The 23,610-nt window shown below is 44.3% G+C and overlaps 1 protein-coding gene across 2 annotated transcripts in view; it reads right to left on the reverse strand.

Moving 5' to 3' along the window:
- Positions 1-23,158, reverse strand: part of LOC143983873 (H-2 class I histocompatibility antigen, alpha chain-like) — an 83,035-nt gene extending 59,877 nt beyond the window's left edge. For both annotated transcript variants that reach the window (XM_077483995.1, XM_077483987.1), the window contains exon 1: positions 22,998-23,158. In XM_077483995.1, coding sequence (XP_077340121.1) covers positions 22,998-23,061 — 64 coding nt within the window. In that variant the 5' untranslated portion in view covers positions 23,062-23,158. The remainder of the gene's footprint in view (positions 1-22,997) is intronic.
- Between the last annotated feature and the right edge of the window lie 452 nt (positions 23,159-23,610).

Below are 23,610 nucleotides of genomic sequence, written 5' to 3' on the forward strand. Positions count from 1 at the left end.
ATGACTAAGGATTTCCAGAGCACTGTAGATTTTTTTATATGCCTTGTCACTGGATCCTAAACAGTGTTTATTGAGTTTACTCTCAGATCCTGATATAGATAATTATATGCTTACGTTCATGCATGAAGCACTGTTGGGCACCAGAAAAGTGGTGGCTTGGGGACGGATACATGCTATACCTTCTACCCTCTCAGCTTGATCACTGAAATGAACAATACAGTAAAACCTTGGATTGCGAGAATAATTAATTCCAGAAAAGTGCTTGTAATCCAAAGTACTCGTACATCAAAGTGAATTTCCCCAAAGAAAATAATGGAAACTCAGATGGTTTGTTCCACAACCATTTATTCATAAGTCCTTCAGTCTATAGTCCATATAAAAATATTATAGAAAAGTGACTTCAAGGCAACTTCGAGCAGGGCTGGGCTGGGACAAAAATTTGGCCCTGGACTTTATCATGACTGGCCCACTTTAATTTTGAGTGTCTCCATCAGCACTTCCCCTTACATCAGAGTGTCCTCCCTCTCCTCCCCCTCCCTTGTGTACTCAGTTTTGAAGGCAACTTCTCGTTCCTCTCTCCAGTCATGTGATAAGTGACAAGTGATAAGGGGAGAGAGAATGGAACATCTGCCAGCTGTCTATCTCCCCCTGCAGGCTGGAGGGAGCAGAAGGCCTTATGCTCTCTCCAGCAAGTGACGGCAGCTGCTCCACCTAACAGGAGTGAAATCGCGATCACTCGCTGTCAGAGAGGAGTGGCTCCAGGACTGCACCTGACCGGCCCACTGAGCCATCGGCCCACCGGGAAACTCCCTGTAGTCCCAATGGCCAGTACATGCCTGACTTCGAGCCAACTTCAAGGAATGCCTGGGTAATCTTCCTGTAATGTCGGATGCAAATCACATCAATTAAGATGAGGATCCCACTTAGGGCTCATGCACACTGGGCATTATAGAAATGTCAATAGCATTAGCTGTAGAAAGCTATAGCTGTATAATGAATTCTGCAGGATTTATGCGGTACCGTTTTTTAATGTTTTTAGCATTTTTAGTGTTTTTTAGCTGTAGCATTTTTTTAGCTTTATACTATACTCCCATAAGAGCTTGTGGCTCAAAAATGCTCATAAATGCTAAATAGACAAATTTATTAGCATTTTTCAACTTTTATCAGAGTTAGCACATTTTTTACAGCTGATAAACTCCTCTCAAAGCCCACTAGTTCTGTTTTTTTTCCAGCCAGAAAATGCATTGCCCATGCCAAAAAAGGCTGATAACAACCTATGTGTGCATGGACACATAGGATAACATGCTGGGGAGTTCACTGGCTGTAGAAAAAAAATGTCTGAAGCCAAAAACAGCAGCTGTAAAAACATCCAGTGTGCATGAGGTCTTAAAGTCTATGGGCACAAGTTGGATAAAAGTCACCTTGAAGTAGTACAGGAAACTTTTCTAAATGTGGAGCAACTTCAGTAGTGCTAATTAAGACAGTTCTCATTGACTAACATTGGATTTCTCTTCTCTTTTATATTCAGTTGTGACGTGATGTTACTCGCACTGCAAAACTTCGCTCATTTATCAAGTTAAAATTTATAAAACAATTTGCTTGTAAAAACACTCGCAGACCAAGTTACTCACAATCCAAGGTTTTACTGTACCTTACCATATGATAAGGTTATTTACCGTAACTTACCATATGAAAAGGTTATTTACATTAATCGGGGGTGCCAGAGCGTCCCCGATACTCTCCTTGTCCTCCTGCACAATCAATACTTCCCTCTTTTAACCCAGCTACTATAGAGGAAGTCACTATACCTTTTTTCTAATGCCCACCTAACCTCCTGCCCCCTGGACCCTGTTCCTTCTCAAATACTCAATCCTACACTTCTTAACTCATATCTTCAACCTCCCACTCTCTACTGGCATCTTCTCCAACCCTCTAAAACATGCACTAGTCACTCCCATACCAAAAAAAGGCCTCAGACCCCACCAATCTTAACAACCTAAGACCCATCTCTTTACTCCATTTTGCCTCCAAACTCCTTGAACGTTTAGTCTACAACCGACTGAGCGACCACCTCATTGAGTCTGGATTTGGCCCACAACACTCCACAGAAACTGCCCTCCTAAAACTCACAAACGACTCACTAACAGCCAAAACCAATGGTCATTATTCCGTACTCTTACTCTTGTAAAAACTGGTAAGGGTTGCCCCAGGGATTTTATGGGCAGAAAGAATGATAGGATTAAAAAAAAGTGATAATTTGTATACAATGTAAAAAAGAAATATAAGTAAAATTTTATTGAAACATTAAATACCATATAGAAAAAATGATTACATACACATCTAAGATAATAGATCATACAATAAAACACAGAATACAGCGGCTACCAAAAAAATTTTGGAATACACAAATATATCCGACATCAAGTCAGATATGAGTGATAGTCCACAACAAATCCTGACATGTTTCGGAGAATACAACCACAAGATTACATTGGTGGCATATCCAAGTCCTTCCTCAGGGGTTAAAAAGGTAGCCTTTTTATGTTGTTAGATCATATGAAAGATATTACTAGCATGGATACTAGCTGATGGTCCCTCAGATTTCGTATATTGCTGAATAATGTGGTAGACACCATTGGAACAACAAGAGGACAGGCATATAAGAACTGTCCTCAAAAGCTAAACAGTATGCATAACTTAGACAGAATAAATGTGAAAAAGTAGCTGAAAAACAGCAGCAAATAAACTCCGTGCCACTTATTAAAATGTGAAAAAAAGAATAAACAAATGATCAGTGATTCAAATAAACTGAGTGAAACACTAAAAGCTGCTCCCTAGAAGCAAGAGAAAAAAACTTATCGTGCTGTAAAATAAGGTGATAGTAGGGGCGCTACAAAAATTACAAATGTGAAACTTGTTAATCATAAAACACTTCAAGTGATAGACACCTATCACCGTAAATTAAAAGACCTGTAACAATTGCAAAAAAATATAAATGTATAGCGATGATACAATGAATAATAAAGTCCCACTTAGATGCTAGGAAAACAAAATATATCCACAGTCCATACAGTGATTCATTTAGTGAAAAACTCAGTCTATATCCATATGCCAGAAGGCGGCTGAAATCTTCTACAAGATTGTGACACGTCCCTTCACCAAATTTTGGACACAGACAACACCCCAACCGTGAAGATAAAGTTGTCTTCTTACCAGATGATGTTGACTACTTTACTTAAAAAGATAGTCAAAAAAGCTTATGCAGGTGAATTCCCTGCTCACAAGGAGAAGGTTCTTTCCATAAGAGGTCCATCTTACTCCATGTGAGCAGGGAATTCACCTGCCTAAGCTTTTTTGACTATCTTTTTAAGTAAAGTAGTCAACATCATCTGGTAAGAAGACAACTTTATCTTCACGGTTGGGGTGTTGTCTGTGTCCAAAATTTGGTGAAGGGACGTGTCACAATCTTGTAGAAGATTTCAGCCGCCTTCTGGCATATGGATATAGACGGAGTTTTTCACTAAATGAATCACTGTATGGACTGTGGATATATTTTGTTTTCCTAGCATCTAAGTGGGACTTTATTATTCATTGTATCATCGCTATACATTTATATTTTTTTGCAATTGTTACAGGTTTTTTAATTTACGGTGATAGGTGTCTATCACTTGAAGTGTTTTATGATTAACAAGTTTCACATTTGTAATTTTTGTAGCACCCCTACTATCACTTTATATAACTTAGACAGACTCCTCTCCCAGACAGAAAGCAGCACACCAGTGCATACGAGGAAAGCCCACAAAAAGAAGGGTTAGGAATGAATGCCTTAAAACTTTGCACGCTTGGAACAGCTCACTGAGATACAGCATGTATCCTGGCTAAGCAGACTTTCTTGTGGGATGTGGTAGTAGTGATCAGGATCTCTCATGGGTTGGTATTCTCTGTTTTTCTAATTGTACTCTTACTCTTGGACCTTTCCGCTGCCTTTGATACAGTTGACCACCCCCTCCTCCTCAAAAAACACAATTTGCTTGGTCTCCATGGCTGCACTCTCCCTTGGTTCGAATCTTACCTATCTCATCACATCTTCAGTGTCACTTAAAGCTCCACTTCCTGTTCTCCAACTCTTCTTACTGTTAGGGGTCCCCCAAGGTTCTGTCCTTCGACCTCTACTATTCACGATCTACCAAAATTAGGGGAGATGGATAGCTGGCAGGGGCTGCTAGTGAAATGTTATGGGGCAGTGGTAGATAAAAAAAAATAAACCATTCTTGTGGAAATTCAATCCAGTTTCATCACTCCAGACCTATATCAATAGGTTATGGTGAATGTTGCAAGCGGCAGCCAGCTCCTGAGAGCAGAAGGGACTCTGTGGCATGGGAGCGAGAGAAAGAAAGAGCAGCGCCGCTCTAAGAGTAGTTTTGTTTATATATGCTGGTGACATTGTGATATCTATAGATCTGCAGTTCCCCCTCCCCCTTTCTTCTTTTTTAATAATTTTGCCCTCATCAATGACCCGCATCCCTAATTCAATGCTGGTCGGCTGCACTCTACAGTTCTGGATACTGTCCCTTTCCCTCCCCTCCTCTCTTCCTTCCCTATATAAACATTGCCAATAATGGCCAGAACCCACGTCTGACAAAAGAGTACGCATGCTCCGAACGCAAACGCTGAAGCCACGCCCCCCGTTCTCGAGCATCTGACGTTCCCTGTCGACGCACCTGCTGACATGCCTGCTGTGGGAAACCCCTACCACTGAGCTACGGAACGCCACCGGAGTGACCGGGGACTGACCCCACACCGCAGCCCAGCTGGAAACCGGAGGACAACCGAGGACAGCAGAAAGAACTAATTCAAATAACTGACTAACTCAAATGTGAGTTTAAATGTTTAAACTGAATAAAGCCTTTTTTAAACAAAATTACTACTCTTAGAGCGGTGCTGCTCTGTCTTTCTCTCTATTCTCAATCTGCACGTCCTCCCTGGGTCAGCTGATAGCCTCCCATGGCTTTCACTACCATTTATGTGCTGATGACACCCAAATCTATCTCTCTGCCCCTCAGCTCACCCCATCAATCTCCTCACGCATCACTGATTTACTAACAGACATATCAGCCTGGATATTAAACCACTTCCTCAAACTGAATCTATCTAAAACTGAGCTCTTAATATTCCCTCCCCCACGTGCCCCCTCCCTGATTTCTCTGGCAAGATCAATGGCACATCTATCAGTCCATCCCCACATAACAGGGTGCTAGGGGTAACCTTAGACTCCGAACTGTCCTTTCAGGCCCACATACAATCCCTGTCCAAATCATGCCGCCTTAGCCTCCGCAACATTTTTAGAATACTCTCTATTTTAACTAATGACACCTCAAAGCTTCTAATTCACTCCCTGGTTATCTCTCGCCTCAACTACTGCAACTCCCTCCTCATTGGATTACCTTTACATAGACTATCCCCCCTTCAGTCCATAATGAATGCTGCTGCAAGACTCATACACCTTACCGACCATTCAGTTTCCTCCACCCCTCTCTGCCAATCCCTCCACTGGCTTCCACTCACCCAACAAATAAAATTCAAAGTACTAAAAATAATTTACAAATCCATCCATAACGCTGCCCCCAGCTACATCACTAACCTCATAGCAGTGAGCTTGGTTCTTATGCCTTTATTTTTATATATTCTATCTTGGGATGTTGTCTTTGGTAGTTGTTCAACTATTGTTAGACTAACCGGAATATCACCTCTTAGACAGCTTATATTGTTTTTCTAAAGCTTTTATTTCTTAACCAATGAGGCTTATTCATATACTTATTATTATATTAGTATCAATATGTTGGTTTTGCCTTATGTGAAAATTAATGTCACTGTTTTTTTTTTCTTTTTCTCTTGTTCCTTGACCAGTGTAGTCCAGATGTCCCCATTTACCTGCTATACCACTTGTACTCCAACAACCAATTATCTTCCCTCCTAAAATGATGAGACCACACCATGCTTTTGGAGTATAAATGACCATAACTGCCTTTTTTTTATTAAAACAATCTGGATAAATAACTCCAATATAAAATTAAATCTATAAAATATAAACATCAGTGAAACAACTTGTTTCAACCACAATCTGTTGGTCAGTGACGGAGCTACCGCCTTCCACCAGATATATCACCAATACACTATGGGACTTTTTCCAACATGATAGGCCTCCAGCTGTAACTGCTCAGAGACAACCCCCTTCCCGCAGTGCAACCATTCCAGTATTCCATCAACCTTTTTGCTGGAATACACTGGAGGGGCCCATACTACCAATGAGCCCCCCACCCCTTTTAGAGCCCCCCACCCCTTTTACCACATCTGTTTACTGCTACCGTCAAAGACCAACAGAAAACACAGCCACAGCAGGAAAGGATGAAACCTTATCCTTAAGGGCCCCTCCACACCCACAGGGCCCGTTGGATCCCCTCTTTCAGCCCCATGGCCCAAAGATCAATCCCCACATCCGTGAGGTGAACATCATCCCTACGCAAATAGAGGCCTACATTCGTCTCCAATAATCTGTGCTGAGCCACAAACCTTCCCACCACCTTATTAACTCATATACGTGCCTTGTTAATCCGCTCCATGGACCTTGCCCTGTACCAGGTTGTTTGAGCAACAATGTCAGACCACAGCAGCAAGGTAGTAGGGAAGGCTGTGTGTAGATGTACAAAATCAGACTTCACGTCTGAGATCAGCTCCCTGACCGTACGCACCCCTAAATCATTACCTTCAGTGTGTAAGACCAACACATCCGGCGGTCTATCCAACCACGCATAACACTCCACTTCAGCTACCACCATACTCCACATCATCCCCGGCCACCCTAGCCTGGATCCCTCTCTCCTCGAGATGCCCAACTGTCTCCCATCTGATCTCGCATCACCTCTCCTGGCCCCCCAACAAACATAGGAGTGCCCCAGTATCCAGACGAGGTGTATAGACCCTCCATCTGAAATTAAAAGACAACAAGGCAAAGGTGACATCAACAAGAACAACTTACCACCAAACAACACCCCAGCATGAGAGTCCAGCCTACCCACGTATGCCTCTTTTTATTCCACCGCCAGTTGAGGCCTTATGTAGGTGCAAAATCTCTTTGATTCTTATCTACCAATCCTTTCCACAGCTGCCTCATCCAACCCATATCTGTCAGCTTCAGTAGCTGCCCCAATTGTGGAAAGAGTGTGAAGCATATGTCGCCCCGTCCAACCCGGCCCCTTTTAAACACTTTCTAAACACTGCCATGAATTGAAATTTCGATAAGTAGGACCCATCCTCATGCCTCAGGAATGCCCCTCCCCCAACTGGTCTAACCCTTAAAAAGTCCCTTACCACTTCCACAGAGCATACCTTGGACCCTGACAAATCAAACAATAGCACATCCACCCCTTTTCCCTTCTGATCCATTTTGGACCTATGCAGCCGTATACATACCCGGTTAGTGTATGCCCGTACATCCTGTTTCAAAAGCCCCCCCGCAAGACCTCCCTGTCACAGGCTAACCAATTCCCCAATGCGAAATGCCCCAAAAAATGCCAGCAAAAACACAGCTGTAAAAAGCAAACACTCATAGCTCGAGATACACACGGACCCAAACTTCCAACAAATGGATAATAGGTTCGCAAAAGTGACAGGCCTCCGTGCATCTCTTGTCCTATGACCCTTACAGAACCCTTTTATGGCTTGCCTAACCCAAAAATCTTTTGTCTAACCCCCCCTCCTTGCAGCTTAAAAATGAATGACAATCCTGCCATCTTCTTCTCGATGGACTACACCGATCCCCCGTTCTCCATGTTCCTGGACACAAAATACAGGACCAACAGTCTTACCTCGGGCCCGTCCGTACCCACCCCAGCTTCTTGCACTAAACCTGACCATTCCCTCCATACCTTCACATAAGCCGCCCATGTGGACTCACTCACTGACTGCTGAATTCATCCTGTGGCGACTCCAAGGCCAGCTCCCAGATCCAGCCCGGGCAAGGAACTCATTCCTTTTCTGCTGCCGAAGCCAGCTTGCTGAACTTGTCCCACTGAAATCGAGACAGTGAATCAGCCAGTGTGTTGTTGATACCCGGTATATGCACAGCATAGATAAAAAATTTCAATTGCAAGTACCACAACACCAACTGCCGTATGAGTCTTATGACAGGTTGTGAAGACTCTGACATGCGACTGACCACCTGCACCACTCCCATATTGTCACAGTTCAATCTCAATTTTAAGTCCCTGCAGGACTGCCCCCACAGTTCCATATCCATCACTACCGGAAAAAAGTTCCAGCAGTACCAGGTTACGAAGTAACCCCACTTCAACCCAGGACTGGGGCCAAGGTTCCGCACTCCATTGCACTTGAAAGAACGCACCATACCCAGTGGAGCCCGCCGCATCCGTGACCAATTCCACATCGAAGTTACTCACTGGACCAGACATCCACACCCACCTGCCGTTGTACGAGGCGAATACTATACCTTCAGGTCCTCACGGTGCTCCCTGGTAAGCCAAATAAAATGAGTTGGGGCTTTAACCCCTGCTGTAGCCGCCGACAGCCGCCTGCAAAAAATCCTACCCATGGGGATAATCCTACATGCAAAATTTAGCTTACCCAGCAAAGAATGCAGGGTCCTCAATTATACTTTCCACAGTCGATGGATCTCCCGAATTTCCTTCTGCGAGTCCTCTAACTTATCCATCGGTCGAGTCGAGATGATCACAATGCCTAAGAAAGTAATCTCTGTTGTTGGGCCTACTGTTTTTTCAGCTGCCAATGGCAACCTTTCTGCAATGTGTTGCAATGTAGAAAGTAAAATTGCACACACAGCTGAGGAAGGGGGACCTATGCATAGAAAGTCATCCAAATAGTGTATGACTGAATCAAGGCCCGACACATCCCTAACAACCCACTCCAAAATAGAACTGAATGCCTCAAACATTGCACAGGAAATGGAGCAACCCATGGGCAAGCATCAGTCTACATAAAACTGCCCCTGCCAGCAGCATCATAGCAGCCGGAAGCTATCTGGATGTACTAGAAGCAGCCGGAATGCCAATTCTATGTCTGATTTTGCCATCAGTGCCCCCTTTCCATAGCACCTAACCCACCTGCCACATCAAATGAAGTATATGACATGGTGCACGCGTCAGAGTCAATGAAATAATTTACAGAACCCACTTTTGAAAAGGATAAGGGGTGAATGAGACGGAACTTGTTCAGCTCCTTCTTTGGCACCACCCCCAATTGAGACACCACTAAGTCCTGTAACGGTTTATTCTCAAACGGCCTCCCCATGCGGCCCAAGGCCACCTCTTTTGCCAATTTTTTCCCCACCACCCCTGGATGCTGTAATGCTGATTTTAGATTCCTTGCCATTGGTGGAACCACCTCCAATGAACATGGAATCTTGAAACCCTCCTGAAAAACCGAGGCAAGCAGCGATGCCGCTTCCCTATCCGGATACCTACTTAGGAAAGCCTGCATCCTTTCCCCCTTCACTGGAGTCATCCCTCTTGTGAGCAGGCTCGCCGGTATGCTTCCCTCTCTTGAAGCACCGGGGCAATGTATGGGCTCCCCCACACCCTGAGCACTCGTGCTTAAATTTTCAGGACCCCTCGAACTTACAAGAGCCCTTGTACTGCCAACCCACCCCCCATTTTTCTCCGCCTGGCAGTCCTGAGGAGTGATTACCCCCGGCCCCCCCTGAAGAAACTGAGGCAGGGCCCTAGCCGACAACATAAATCGCATCCACAGGCTAATATCCTTGTGTTCCCAACGCAGAGACGGACGAACCGATGTGTGCTGTCAAAACTGTTCATCATATCGTAGCCAAGCAGAGCAACAATATACCCTGTGCGCCTGCCTGATAGCGTCCATGTAAAAAAACAAAGCCGAACAGTGTTGGGGGTTCTTCTCGCCAATGACTCTTGCCATAATGGTGAACGCTTGTAGCCAGTTAACAAACGTACGTGGGATCAACCTATATCTCCTCTTCTCCTCATCTTGCTTCTTGGAGTTATCAGGTTTGACCCTGTCCAAGTTAAATTTTTCCAAGGGCAACAAAGAGAAAATCTCCACATATTCCCCTTTGCAAATCCTATCCCGAACTTCCTGTTTCAAGTTTGCTCCCAGCGGGCCTTCAAATCAGACATACACCTTGCATTTTGCCACGTCCGCAATCCTTACCACATCTGTCCTCCCGGTAACCGCCGAGTCCCTTTTTCGCCTGCCTTTCCATTGCCAGGCTCAATCCCTGTTGGCCCAGTAGTCAGTGCTGTTGTGACCGCTGGGACCTCCACCCCCCAGCCGGGGTCAATCCTCCGCCATCCTCAGTTGTCACGCCAGCTGTGTTTGCCCACGGGGCCAGAGTTGCCCCTGCCCCCCTCCAAAACGACCTACCAAATCCCGCAGGCCCTCCAGTAGATCCCGCAGTTGCCCCCTGACCCGTAACTCGTGGTCCTATAGCCCACCAGTTGTTGATCAGGAGCCTGCCCCGCCAACTGTAGCGGAGGGGCGACCGCCCCTGCCACACCCGTTATCACCACCCCCAAGTCATTCAAAGCATTAGACAGATACAATTTATCTGTGGACTTACTGGGCGACTTCCCAACAGCCGCCATGCTGTTCTCCCTCGACGGTTCTTGCTCACATGGCACTTTCTCCAACACCTCGCCTTCTGACGTGTCTTCTTACCGGGACCAGTGGTGTCATTAGCCTCCCAGGAGAAGTGTTCCTAGAGGCCGTATGCTCCCTCTGCTGTGGTTCCTGTACTGCCCCCAAAGCTCCATCTCCCGCTGTTGCACCGTGCTGCACTGAACTAGCTGTAACCGGGCCGGCCTGTGCAGTATTCTGGCCGCCATCCTGTTCGCCACCGGCTGTGTGAGCTCTGCCCACCTGTGGTGGTACTGGATCTTCCCATTCCCGTCCCTGGGCAGAGCTTGTGGATCTCTCCCTCCTTGTTTCCCCCCTCGGCTCATGTAGAAATGCTGGGGGCCTCACCCGAGCATCAGTCCCACGAGTGGGGAAGAGGCGCCATAGCGGCCCTTGACCCCACCCACCATGCTAGGTCTGCGGCGTGTAGTCCGCCCAGTCCAGCTGCAGCCGGCTGCTGGTTCCCTTTTGCGGGTCGGTGGTGACTGATCCCCTCTCGGGCTCCTTGGCAAGCGAACATGGCCTTTCAGCCAGCCCAGGAGAATAACGCTTCAGAGGCCGAGACTTCCGCACCTGCAATCTCATCTCACTTCCTTGCAACGAATCCCCCACCTCATCCTTGATCAGGGCCCGCGACATGGCTGTGAAGCCAGTCCGGTCCTCTGCTCACTGCCGCCTGCCTCAGTCTCGCCAAAATCAAGTCCACGTCAGCCATGTTGGAGGAGCAGTGTAAAAACCGGCCTCCTCCTTTCTCTTCCCCCAGCACTCTGCCTCGATCCAGGCCCCACCCCTCCTTAACCACTTCAATACCAGGCATTTAGACACCTTCCTGCCCAAGACAATTTTCAGCTTTCATCGCTGTCGCAATTTGAATAACAATTGCACAGTCATACAACACTGTACTCAAACATTTTTTATCATTTTGTTCCCACAAATAGAGCTTTCTTTTGGTGGTATTTGATCACCTCTGCGATTTTTATTTTTTGCGCAACAAATAAAAAAAAAGACTGAACATTTTGAAAAAAACATGTTTTTCTTTGTTTCTGTTAATTTTTTTTGTAAATAAGTATGTTTTCTTCTTCAATGACGGGCACTGATATGGCTGCACTGATGGGCACTGATCAGGTGGCACTGATGGGCACAGAGGAGGTGGTACTGATGGGCACTGATAGGCGGCACTAATGGGCACTGATAGGTGTCACTGATGGGCACTGATAGGTGGCACTGGTATGCAGCACTGATGGGCACTCATAGGTGGCACTGATGGTAACACATAGGCGGCACTGATGGGTACTTTTGGGTGGCACTGATGGTTAGTTATGGGTGGCACTGGTAGGTGGCACGGATGGGCACTGATAGGTGGGCACTGATGGGCACTGATGGGCGGCACTGCTGGACACTGATGGGTGGCACTGGTTACATACCTGGCCATCCACATGTTGCCCACATCCCTGGTGGTCCTGGGGGCTTCCCTGGTGGTCTATGACAGGGGGTAGGTCAAGATACATCCGAACTGGTGCACTCACTCCCAGGGCTGCTGTTAGAAATTATCAGGGCCCCATACAGCCTGAGGAGGGAAAGAGGGAGGTAAAAGAGAGGCAGTAGTGAGAGGAGGTGAGAGAAAGGGAGGAGGAGGGGATAGAGGTGAAAGAGGGGGGTCTGACAGAGAGGTGGGGGGTCTGACAGAGAGGAGGGGGTCTGGTGCACTCACTCACAGGGCTGCTGTTGGCTGTACGGGTCAGACAAAAACGAGGTGGGTCAGACAGAGAAGAGGGGGGTCAGACAGGGAAGAGGGGGGCAGACAGAGAAGAGGGGGGTCTGACAGAGAAGAGGGGGTATGACAGAGAAGAGGGGGGCCTGACAGAGAAGAGGGGGGACTGACAGAGAAGGGAGGGGGTCTGACAGAGAGGAGGGGGGCAGCTGACAGAGAGGAAGGGGGGCAGCTGACAGAGAGGAGGAGGGTGGCTGACAGAGAAGATGGGGGCGGCTGACAGAGGAGGGGGGGCAGATGACAGAGAGGAGGGGGGCGGCTGACAGAGAGAAGAGGGGGGTACTGACAGAGAGGAGAGGGGGAGTGGCTGACAGAGAGGAGAGGGGGCAGCTGAAAGAGAGGAGAGGGGGCAGCTGACAGAGAGGAGGGGGTTCTGACGGAGAGGGGGGGTTTGACAGAGAGGAGGGGGGTCTGACAGAGAAGAGCGGGGGAGGCTAACAGAGAGGAGGGGGGCCGGCTGACAGAGAGGAGAGGGGGGCTGCTGACAGAGAGGAGGGGGGGGGGGCGGCTGACAGAGAGGATAGGGGACAGCTGACAGAGAGGAGGGGGCCGGCTGACAGAGAAGCACAGCGGAAGTATAAGACTCCAGTGAAATAATATGAATCATATGGACTCCAATTTAATAATTCCCATCTCTTGATTTGTTCCTGCTAGAACTGTGTAGTTTCTCATGGTGTCTGGTTTCAGGTTGTATATGATTATGTAGGAATGTCTGTATAAATAACATACACCCTATAGTGTTTATTTTATGGTCAAGCCCTTTCAAGTTTGTATGTCCTGTTTAAGGAAATCAACTTCATTTTATGACTAAATGACCAGTTACCGCGTTTACTGTTTTTTCGTATTTTTGGTATCTGTGAAAGTACCTCTCTTCCTGTCACTAAGAGCACCCCCCTCCCCCATCTATTGTTGTATACCCAATATAACCCACATGCTTTTTAAAAAGTCAGACACTTGGTAAAATTCACACTCTTGCTTTCATTGATCTCACTGACTATGTCCGGTACCGAGGGTCCAAAGTGGCTTGCTGAATTAATACAAAGGATGGTCCAGAACCATATATTTCATATCAAATGGGGGCTTGGCCGGGCTAAAATAATTATCCGTGGTAAGTAAATTTTGTCTTATCTTGACAAATTATATATATATATATATATATATATATATATATATATATATATATATATATATTTTTTTTTTTTATTTTGTTATACAATTTTAAAATGGGTAATTGAGTAATGGGCACTGATAGGCAGCACTTCTAGGTGGCACTGATTGGCACCACTGGTGGGCATTGATAGGTGGCACTTGTGGGCACTTTCAGATGGTATAAATGAGGCACAATTGCCTCTTCTGTTTCGGGACCAATGTCCCTTTAAGATGAACCAGTGATCTGTTTTTTTTTTCTCCTCCACTTTCAGCGTGAGGAAAGATAAAAGCGATCACCGAGTTTTTGTTTTGATCATGTGATCAGCTGTCATTGGCTGACAGCTGATCACATGGTAAGGGGTCGGTACCAGCCCCTTACCCGGATTGGTGATCACATTCTCAGTGACTCGGTGATCACAGCACCCGCAGGGAGCATGCACCGCCTCCCGGGAATTCAAATCCGTGCTGTGGCCGTCATTCGGTCATAGCGCGGATGTCAAGTGGTTAATGTTTCTAGTATATGTTGGCTAATTTGACTAACTTTTGGAGGATCCTCTTTGATGGGATTAGCCATGAGTCAGTTTTACCTCGTTACATATTACATAAACCATTTAAGTAAACATTTCTATTCTATTGTTTAGGTGGTGAATGACCTACTTTTCAAGTGTATAAAAAGCCTGTATTTTTGTTCAATAAACAGTCATTCCTTTGTAGTTTACCTCACATCTTCTCTGTGTATGATGTTTAATGATGGGTAAAAAGGGCTGGTATTAGCTCTCGATCTGTTCGGAATGGTTTGGAGGACATGAGGCGCTGGCTGGCAAGCGGAAGCACCTAAGCGGGGTGCCCAAGCGGTTCTGTCACATTCCCTAAGCTTGGTTATTGTTTGTTTCTGCCTGCTGCTGGGGAGTGTCCATGGTAAGGATGAGCTGAATCTACCCAGGTTTGGTTCGAGGCAGGTTTGCACAACATGAGCAAAGTTTGGGTGCAAAATCTTTGAAAATGAAATGTTAAAAACCAGTACTGGCCATATTCTAAATTCATATGCAAGGGTTCATGGTCATGGAGGGGATGGAAACTACTCCGTGGAACAGGTACCAGTAAACTTACCAGTAGTTAGCCAAGTTTACAAAAGCCCATCTAGTTCAACCAATAGAAACAATAAATAAATAGAAAACCTCCATATACACAATCCTATATCATAGTTGCCAACTGTATTGAATCGACTAAGATACCCACAGATTTTAAACGGCTGTCCTGACATGACCTTGTCCCCGGCTTCGCCCTGGAAATCAAGGCCAATCACAGGCAGTCGGCAAATTCAGTGCCAGATAGAGATGCCACCAGTCCAGGTTTTGAATGATGTGTCTGGGTTTCAGTCTGCCTGAAACCTGTACACATTATTCAGACCAGACTGTGGCTTACTGTAAGCAGGATCTTTGTAGGCCTTCCCCTTCACAAAGCTGCCCGATGTATTGTTGGCCGCACAAAGCAACAATCAAAAGCTGCCAGATTCTCTGACTTGTTTACCTGGAGGAGTGGAGTGGGGCAGAGTTTAGGGCACACATGTCGTACTCCAGACTGTTTGTCTCTCCAGGGTCCCCCTTCTCCTCCTCCTTCTTGGCCCTGTTTGTGTACACTGTGTATGCCGGGGCAGAGCCACTGAGCCTGGAGTGGAGCCTAGTGGATTCCTCCATTACCCTCCAAGTTGGATACGTCTACATCCAGGTGCTAGACAGCACAGGATGCCCGCTCACCTCCTTCCCAGGTAATGATCAGCCACTAATCCCATCCCAAGTGGTCCATGGATCCTCCCAGTACAACCTGCATCCAGGGAAACCCAGCCCCGCCCAGGGACACCCAGCCCCACCCTGCCCCCTCTGACGTCACATTCCTAATTTGTGAAATGTAACCCTTTCCCGCCCATTCTACATACAAGGCACATCACCAGCCTCAGTGTCACTTCCCTCTGACAGAGCTCAGATGAGGAGGGTGAGAGTACATTTCATGTCTGATCACATTATACTGACTACAGGGAAGCTGACCTCCACTTCTGCCTGGCTGTCATGCAGATCCTCGTATTCAGAAGGTATTGAAGCCAGGTGATCAGAGTGACAATCAGGAAGTCATATTTTTTTATTAAAATAACATTTCCACTGACAGGTTTATTTAGGGTTCCTTCGCACTACATGCACTGTGTATAGAATGGATTGATACAATTAAGTTGATCTGCATTGACGTGTTTTTTTAATGTATTGTGTAGCATTGATATGTGTTTTTTTTTTAATGGCACCCCCACACATCTGACAAAATTGGGTGTGTTCGTGGCCACCAAAACACATGGTTCCACACGCAGTATCATGCAGTTTGGTGCCACCTATGTGTACCCATCAGTGCTGCATATCAGTGCCACCTATCACTGCCCATCACTGAAGGAGAAATTGTACTTATTTATAAAGTTTTGTAACAGAAAAAAAACAAAAACATTATTCTTTTTTTTTTTTATTTGTATAGCAGAAAATTAAAATTCCAGAGGTGATCAAATACCACCAAAAGAAAGCTCTATTTGTGGGAAGAAAATAATAAAAATTTAGTTTGGGTCAAAGTGCGACAGGGCACGAAGGTGTACAAGTACTCTGTATTGAAGTGGTTAGATCAGATTGATTATCTTTACTCAGGTTGGCTCGATGAGTCCAGGCAGGAGGACAGCAGAGGAATGAACCCCTTTGTGTCAGGCCTCTCTCTTCTTGTCCCCTGACACCACAGGCCCAACTTTAAACACTTTATTTAAATCAACATGCAATGGCTTAACTTCCTAGATAAGCTGTCCCACACACACACCCACTGCATATACAGAGCCTTAAATATGTGTGTGCAGATCCGTATGGCACTAGTAGCTTCAGTCCATTTGAAGAAATGATAAAACTTTGTGTCTTCAGCTAGCCCCTTTCGTTGGTGCACATAAACTCCTGAACAGCAGGGTCAAACAACTGAACTGGCCCAGATTATCAAGTGAAGCAGGTAGGAGCTTTTCCCAGAAACGTGAACGGACAATGATGTCTGTATACAGTGTCTCCAGAAATGGATGGCCTTAGCGTTTATTCTAGTGGCACTACAAGTGTCAGATAATGACTACCAGCAGTAGTGTCTGTATACAGTGTTCAATTAATGCCTTCTTTGGTTTGGTGTCCCTGTTTGCAGCAAATGAGCAAAAAGCCCCCTCACCCAACCCTGTGATCAAGGTCCAAACAAACGTCCTGGAACAGGCAGGCTCTGCTGGCGACCTGACTGGTCACCCCACACTGGAACACTTCACCATTGGTGCAGGTACCCCTGGATGTGCACCTGGGATCCCTCTCTCTCAGGCTCAATGTCCTGACTGGCGGTGGGGCCTCAATTGCATGGGAGGTTACCTGAGAGACAGCATCTCTCCCTCAGGTCTGATCACTTCCTCCGCCTTATGCTGACTGAATTCTCCTCAGGAAATCAAAATGGAGTCTCTCCTTTCCTGCCAGCAGAGAACGCTGGGATTTTTAGTCCCGCCCGTTTAAGAGTCAGTTAGATTATAAAACAGGACCCATACCACGACCCACCGTTGGCGGCCGGAGGTGCACAGTAAAAACAGCCAAAACGAACTGCACTCAAGGGGCGCGAATCCCACCCTGCAGATAATTGTGGTATGGCCAAGCGGTTCTATGGTCAAGAAGAAAAAATCAAAACACAGCCCATCAGAGATATAAACCCTGATTGGAAAAGTTACCAATCCAGACTTGTCAGCCATGTGACTACATACTGGTTATACCCGAATGCCATACCTATCAAAATTCCTCACACAAAGGTGCTGGATTCAGCCATCCATCCCAAAAGTGGAGATAATGGCCTCCAGAGATGTCCACAAAACTAGCAAATACAGAGAGAGGAAGGAACACAAGGGAAAATGTAAAAAGACATATATTAGAAAATAGAGTCCAGAAAAAATCCCCATCATAGTACAACATTGGTATATGATATAATATTGCAGGGATTTCCCACTATAGCCATGTCCCTGTATAGGGTCAATGGAGGGGAAAGCATAAAATATTGGAAAATAGAGTCCTGAAAAAATCCCCATCATAGTAGAACAATGGTATATGATTATAATATTGCAGGAATTTCCCACTATGTTCATGTCCTTATATAGGGTCAGTGTGTATGGACCATATACAGTATTTATCGGCGTATAACACGCACTTTTTTCCCCTTAAAAGCAGGGGAAAATCCAATCAGGGTTTATATCTCTGGTGGGCTGTGTTTTGATTTTTTCTTCTTGACCATAGAACCGCCTGGCCATACCACAATTATCTGCAGGGTGGAATTCGCGCCCCTTGAGTACAGTTCATTTTGGCTGTTTTTACTGTGCACCTCCGGCCGCCATGGGTGGGTCGCGGTATGGGTCCTGTTCAGCAGACATCTCTCCACCAGGTTTTAGCAATTTGGATGCCCTATGAATAGCAACGCACAACAATATCTGGGTAGATTATATGCTATAATCTAATTTGTTTCTTTATCACAAATTGTACCTATATTAGGATATTGTTTATTTATTGCTACCCATGGTCTTTTTCTTTTTTGTAATGTCCATAGATGGGAATGTAATGCATCATGAGCCCCTGAGGAATAGGTTTAATACTTTTGAACAGCCTTAAAACGCGTCGGGCCTCTGTTGGTTTCAGCATTGTTTTGTGATCGACAACGTGGGTTCATCCCCATTATGCTGCTCTAGAAACACTGGAATCCAATCCAATGTACTCTCTATTAATCATTGTGCATCCGCATATGTATATTGTTTTGTACTATGTAATAAAAATTATTTTTTAACTTCTTTTTGCTAATAATTTTTGAGACTACTGCCTAAACTAAAGTCCCAATCGAGGAAAAAATTGGTTTTGTGTTTAATGTATTAGGGATGTGGGCAGTCAGTCTCTTTCCACACAGTTTTATGCACATCTATTCCATGCAGCTCTCTCCCTCCTTCAGGCTGGAAAGCCTGAGTACATTGCTGCGGCCAGCTTGGTGGGGTCGTGGGTGACAGAATGAGGCGCCTGCTACAGATACAATTGTGTAAAATAAAATTTCCATTTTTTATTATGAAACAAATCTTAAGAGGCAAGATGCCCAGAAATACATAAAAGTCATAATATACTGTGTATATCACCACTGTGCTGTGGATTATATAGATATACTATGTACTGTATGCCCAAAAATGCTGGCACGTTTCATGAATATTCCGCTCCTTGAGGACTGAGATGTGCAACAATTGTCTTCAAATCCACAATTCAATAGTACATCTACAGTATATTACAAATACCAGTAATTCAGTGTACATAGTATATGTATAAGGGTATATTTATATGGGCATAATGCGCACCTTTTAATGATTAGGTGGACATATCTCCAATTAATTTTCGTAATGAAAACGGTAATACAATATCTCAGTAGATTTTCACGAAGTATAACCTGTAACAAAAATCGATGGCAACATCACTGGAAACCTCATCCCAATAAGAACACAAAATAAACAAAAATAGAAAAGAACAAAAAGGGAAAAATGGAAATAAAATGAGAGAGGAGGGGCACCCGATATGTCCATAGCACTACACTCTCACCCTTACCTTAAAAACACCCCCATTAGGTGTATGCAGCCTGGGTGGGTCAACAAGTCTGACCAGCCTGTGGGGAGACCCTGGAGCAAACCAAACAAATAAATACCATATGTTGGAAAAAAGAAGGGTGCCTATGCTATAAACCAACTCACAAGATACAGTCACGCTATACTCACTTAAAGTGGTTATAAACCTTTACAGACCACTTTGACCTACAGGTAAGCCTAGATTAAGGCTTACTTGTAGGTCCAAGAAATATCTCCTAAACCTACATGGTTTAGGAGATATTTGCAAAAAGAAAGGCATGTAGACAGCGGTGCGTGGGCGCACTGAGCATGTCGCTGTTAACAGCGATATGCTGTTAGTGGCTGCTCCCGTGCAGAGTGTCCATCCCCTTTCTGGACATCATGGCTCCGGCGCTGTGATTGGGCCACGATGCCGAAAAGAAGATGGATGCTCTGTGGAAGAGGGGACAGCGGTGACATCGCTGGCTCCTGTGTCAGGTAAGTGACACATAATGGGCTACAATGCGATGCATAGTAGTCCATTATGCTTTACCTTTGCAGGGAAACAAAGAGGAAGTAAACCCATCAGGGTTTACTTCATCTTTAAAAAGAAGAAAAGAAGGGATACAGTGAATATGTCAGCCATTCCTGAGATTAAGAAGCCAATAATCCCCAGTATTCACCCCACAACAATTCTAACATTTATATGGGGTACTTATACAGTGGATCACCACAGTACACGACACCGCCAAGTAAACCAAAATAAAAGGGAAACCTTAAGTGATCTGATTAACCTAGCAAAGAGGTGAGAACAAGAGTGGGGTACTTTGGACATCTAGGGTGTCCTGCCGGCCTTCTCAGCATTTTTCCCCTTTTTTTCTCTCCTATTTTTTGTTTGCTTTGTGTTCCTAGTGGGATGCAGTTTTCAGTGATGTCACCATAGATGTTTGTAGCAGGTTATAATAGATCATGAAAACCTTCTTAGATATTGCATTATTGTTTTCATGTAAATTGGTTGGAGATATGTTCATCTAATGAAAATGTGTGTTACTTTGTACAATGAAATATTTGTCGTATAGATGGATTATTGAATTTTGGATTTGAAAACAATCGTTGCCTGTACCAGTCCTGAAGAAGCAGAATATTTGTGTCATTTTTGGACATACATACAATGGGTAAAAAAAATATATATATTTAACACGTCACCATTTTTCTAGGTAAATATATAGTATTTCTAAAGGTGCTATTGACATGAAATTTTTACCACATGTCTGTAGCAACCCATGCAATCCATACATACAAAGAAAACAAAAAAAATACGTTTTATGTTAATTGATACTAGAGTCTCTTTTTTTTGTTTCAAAATAACAAACATGTTATATTTACCTGCTCTGTGCAGTAGTTTTGCACAGAACAGCCCAGATCCCCCTTTTCTTGGGTCCCTTGCTGGCGCTCCCGGCCACTCCTTCCTGCCAAGTGCAACCACAGCAAACAGCTTGCTATGGGAGCACCAGAGCCAAGCCACTGCTCTTTGTGTCCATTCAGACATAGTGCCGTGGCTTGGCCCCAGCCCCCTCTCTCACCTCATTGGCTTACTGACTTTGATTGACAGCAGTGTGAGCCAATGGCGCCTTGCTGATGTCTCAGTCATGAGGGGGAAGAGTCCCAGACAGCCGAGGCTCTCGTACAACATCTCTGTATCGAGATGGGGCACAGGTAAGTATTAGGGGGTTGAGGGGGGCTGCTGCACAAAGCTCGTTTTTTTTATCTTAACGCAAAGAATGCATTAAGATAAAAAACCTTCTGACTTTAGAACCACATTAAGTTTTGTATAAAAAAAATTTATGACAAAAGGAAAAAGTACTGAACAAATGAAGAAAGCAAGGTGCAAAACAGCCGAGACAGCAGCTGAATTCTATCAGTAATTAGAAAGCAATCCTGCCCCTTGTCAGTGCAAATTAATATCAGCTGGTTCAGTCTCAACTGATGGCCTATAAAAAGGTGTCTCATTACCAAAGTGTCACACAAGAAACATCCCAAAAGAGCTCTCTCAGGACCTTTGCAACCTTATTGTTGCAAAACATACTGATGACATTGGTTACAGAAGGACAGAGCTAAAGAAGGAAACCAATTCATTCAAATTTGCCTTCTCTTTGTCCCCGTCACTAACTCAAAATGATCTTGTAAAGGACCTACATGCTCAGACCTTTTTAATGTAAATATATTTAAAGAATTTATGAGCATTTGCCCTATATTCTTTTTCAACCTATCGTTAATTTTTAATTTTTGCAGCCTTGATTTACTTTTAACATATTTTGTTATATTTTTGGTAACTTTTACATTATAATAGTGTTTCTTCATTTTTATATTCTGTGAATGTTCTTTTCTTATTATTTATGGCATTCTTAACCACTTTCACGCAGATATACGTCGGCAGAAGGGCATGTACAGGAAGATTAATGTACCTGTACGTTTCCCTTTAAGAGGTAACATGCGGACGCCCGCCGGGAGCTCCGTGACCATGATTGCGGGTCCCGTAGACACGATGTCCATGGGGATACCTGCGATCGTCTCATGGTGAGGAAGAACGAAGAGGTGCTAATGTAAATAAGCATCTACCCGTTCTGCCTAATGACACTCTGACTGATCACACTACTCCCTGTAATCAGGAGTGGTGATCAGTGACATTTCACACACAGCCCCTCCCCCCCACTGTTAGAATCACTCCCTATGATACACTTAACCCCTACAGCACCACCTAGTGGTTAACCCCTTCACTGCCAGTCACATTTACACAGTAATCGATGCATTTTTAATTGCACCGATCTCTGAATAAATGTGAATGGTCCCAAAATCACGCCAAAATTGTCCGATGTGCCCGCCATAATGTCACAGTAACGATAAAAATCGCTGATTGCCGCCATTACTAGTAAAAAAAAAAAAATATCAATAAAAATGCCATAAAACTATCCCCTATTTTGTAGACACTAAAACTTTTGCGCAAACCAATCAATAAACGCTTATTGCCATTTTTTTAACCAAAAATATGTTTAAGAATATGTGTCGGCCTAAACTGAGGATTTTTGGGGGATATTATAGCAAAAAGTAAAAAATAATGCATTTTTTCAAAATTGTCCCTATTTTTTTATTTACAGTGCAAAAAAAAAACTGCAGAGGTGATCAAAAACCACCAAAAGAAAGCTCTATTTGTGGGAAAAAAAGGGCGTCAATTTTGTTTGGGAGCCACGTCGTGCGACCGCGCAATTGTCAGTTAAAGCGACACAGTGCCGAATCACAAAAAGTGCTCTGGTCTTTGGCCAGCAAAATGGTCCAGGGCTTAAGTGATTAAATCTATAGCCCATAGGAATATATTTTTCAGTGTGTTTGCATACACTCAATTTGAAGCATTCCCATTTCTGTTCTGTGTTCTTTAATTACAATATCCCCTCCCTAAGTCTTGAACAGCAGTCCTCAGGCTTGGAAAATTTGCTTTCTTAAAATTAGGCATTCTTCCAGTATGTGCTTGTCGTTTACAGCTAGGGTGGGTAACAATAGGGTGGATAATACCAATAGATTTCAAGTTGTTCTAGCATTAAGAAATGACCCCGGTTGTGAAATTTTAAAGCCTTGCAGTCTTATATTCATTGCAGAGTGGTAACTGACACATTGATGTAGTTTGATGATATAAGTTACAATGCATCATAAATATATTTTGCATTAATACAAAACAGATCCATTGTATATTCTTACCTTCAGCTGCAATGCTCAGTAGTAATAGAAAGGATACGATAAAGAAGGTGATAAGGACCTTCATCTCTTGTCTTCAAAACTGCTGTAGGAGAAAAATAAAGCAACTAGAATACTTGAGTACACAGGAAACAGATGGGTGTTCATGCAGAAAGGGAAACATTATTATAAAGCCATGGAGAAAAAGTACAGATTTAGACACATGCAACTCTTGTGGTTAAACTGTGAGCAATCAGCTACTGGGTAGATGTCCAGTTATATACAGTATATACATACGTTTGGGTCATGGGAAACCCCATTTGGTATCAAAATCAAAGCCAAAAATGTAATATATTGCAGCTTACTAAAGCCCCATACACACTATCAGATTTTCTGCTGATTCTTTCCTTCAGATTTACCAAAACCATATAATATGAGGTCAAACCTTAGGAGTTTCAATTTGTATGTAATCAGGCAGGCCCTCGCACTATATGGTTTTGGTAAATCTGAAGACAAAAATCATCAGAAAATCTGATAGTGTGTATGGGGCTTAATTATTAGATGTGTTGGTTGCATTAATTTTCTTTTTTTAGGGTTCTTTTCCTTTGTTTTTACCTGGTGATCTGGCCAGTTATGC

Source organism: Lithobates pipiens, unplaced genomic scaffold (assembly GCF_037356315.1).
Source record: "Lithobates pipiens isolate NorthernLeopardFrog02 unplaced genomic scaffold, aLitPip1_a1.2 Scaffold_1, whole genome shotgun sequence".
Lineage (NCBI taxonomy): Eukaryota > Metazoa > Chordata > Amphibia > Anura > Ranidae > Lithobates > Lithobates pipiens.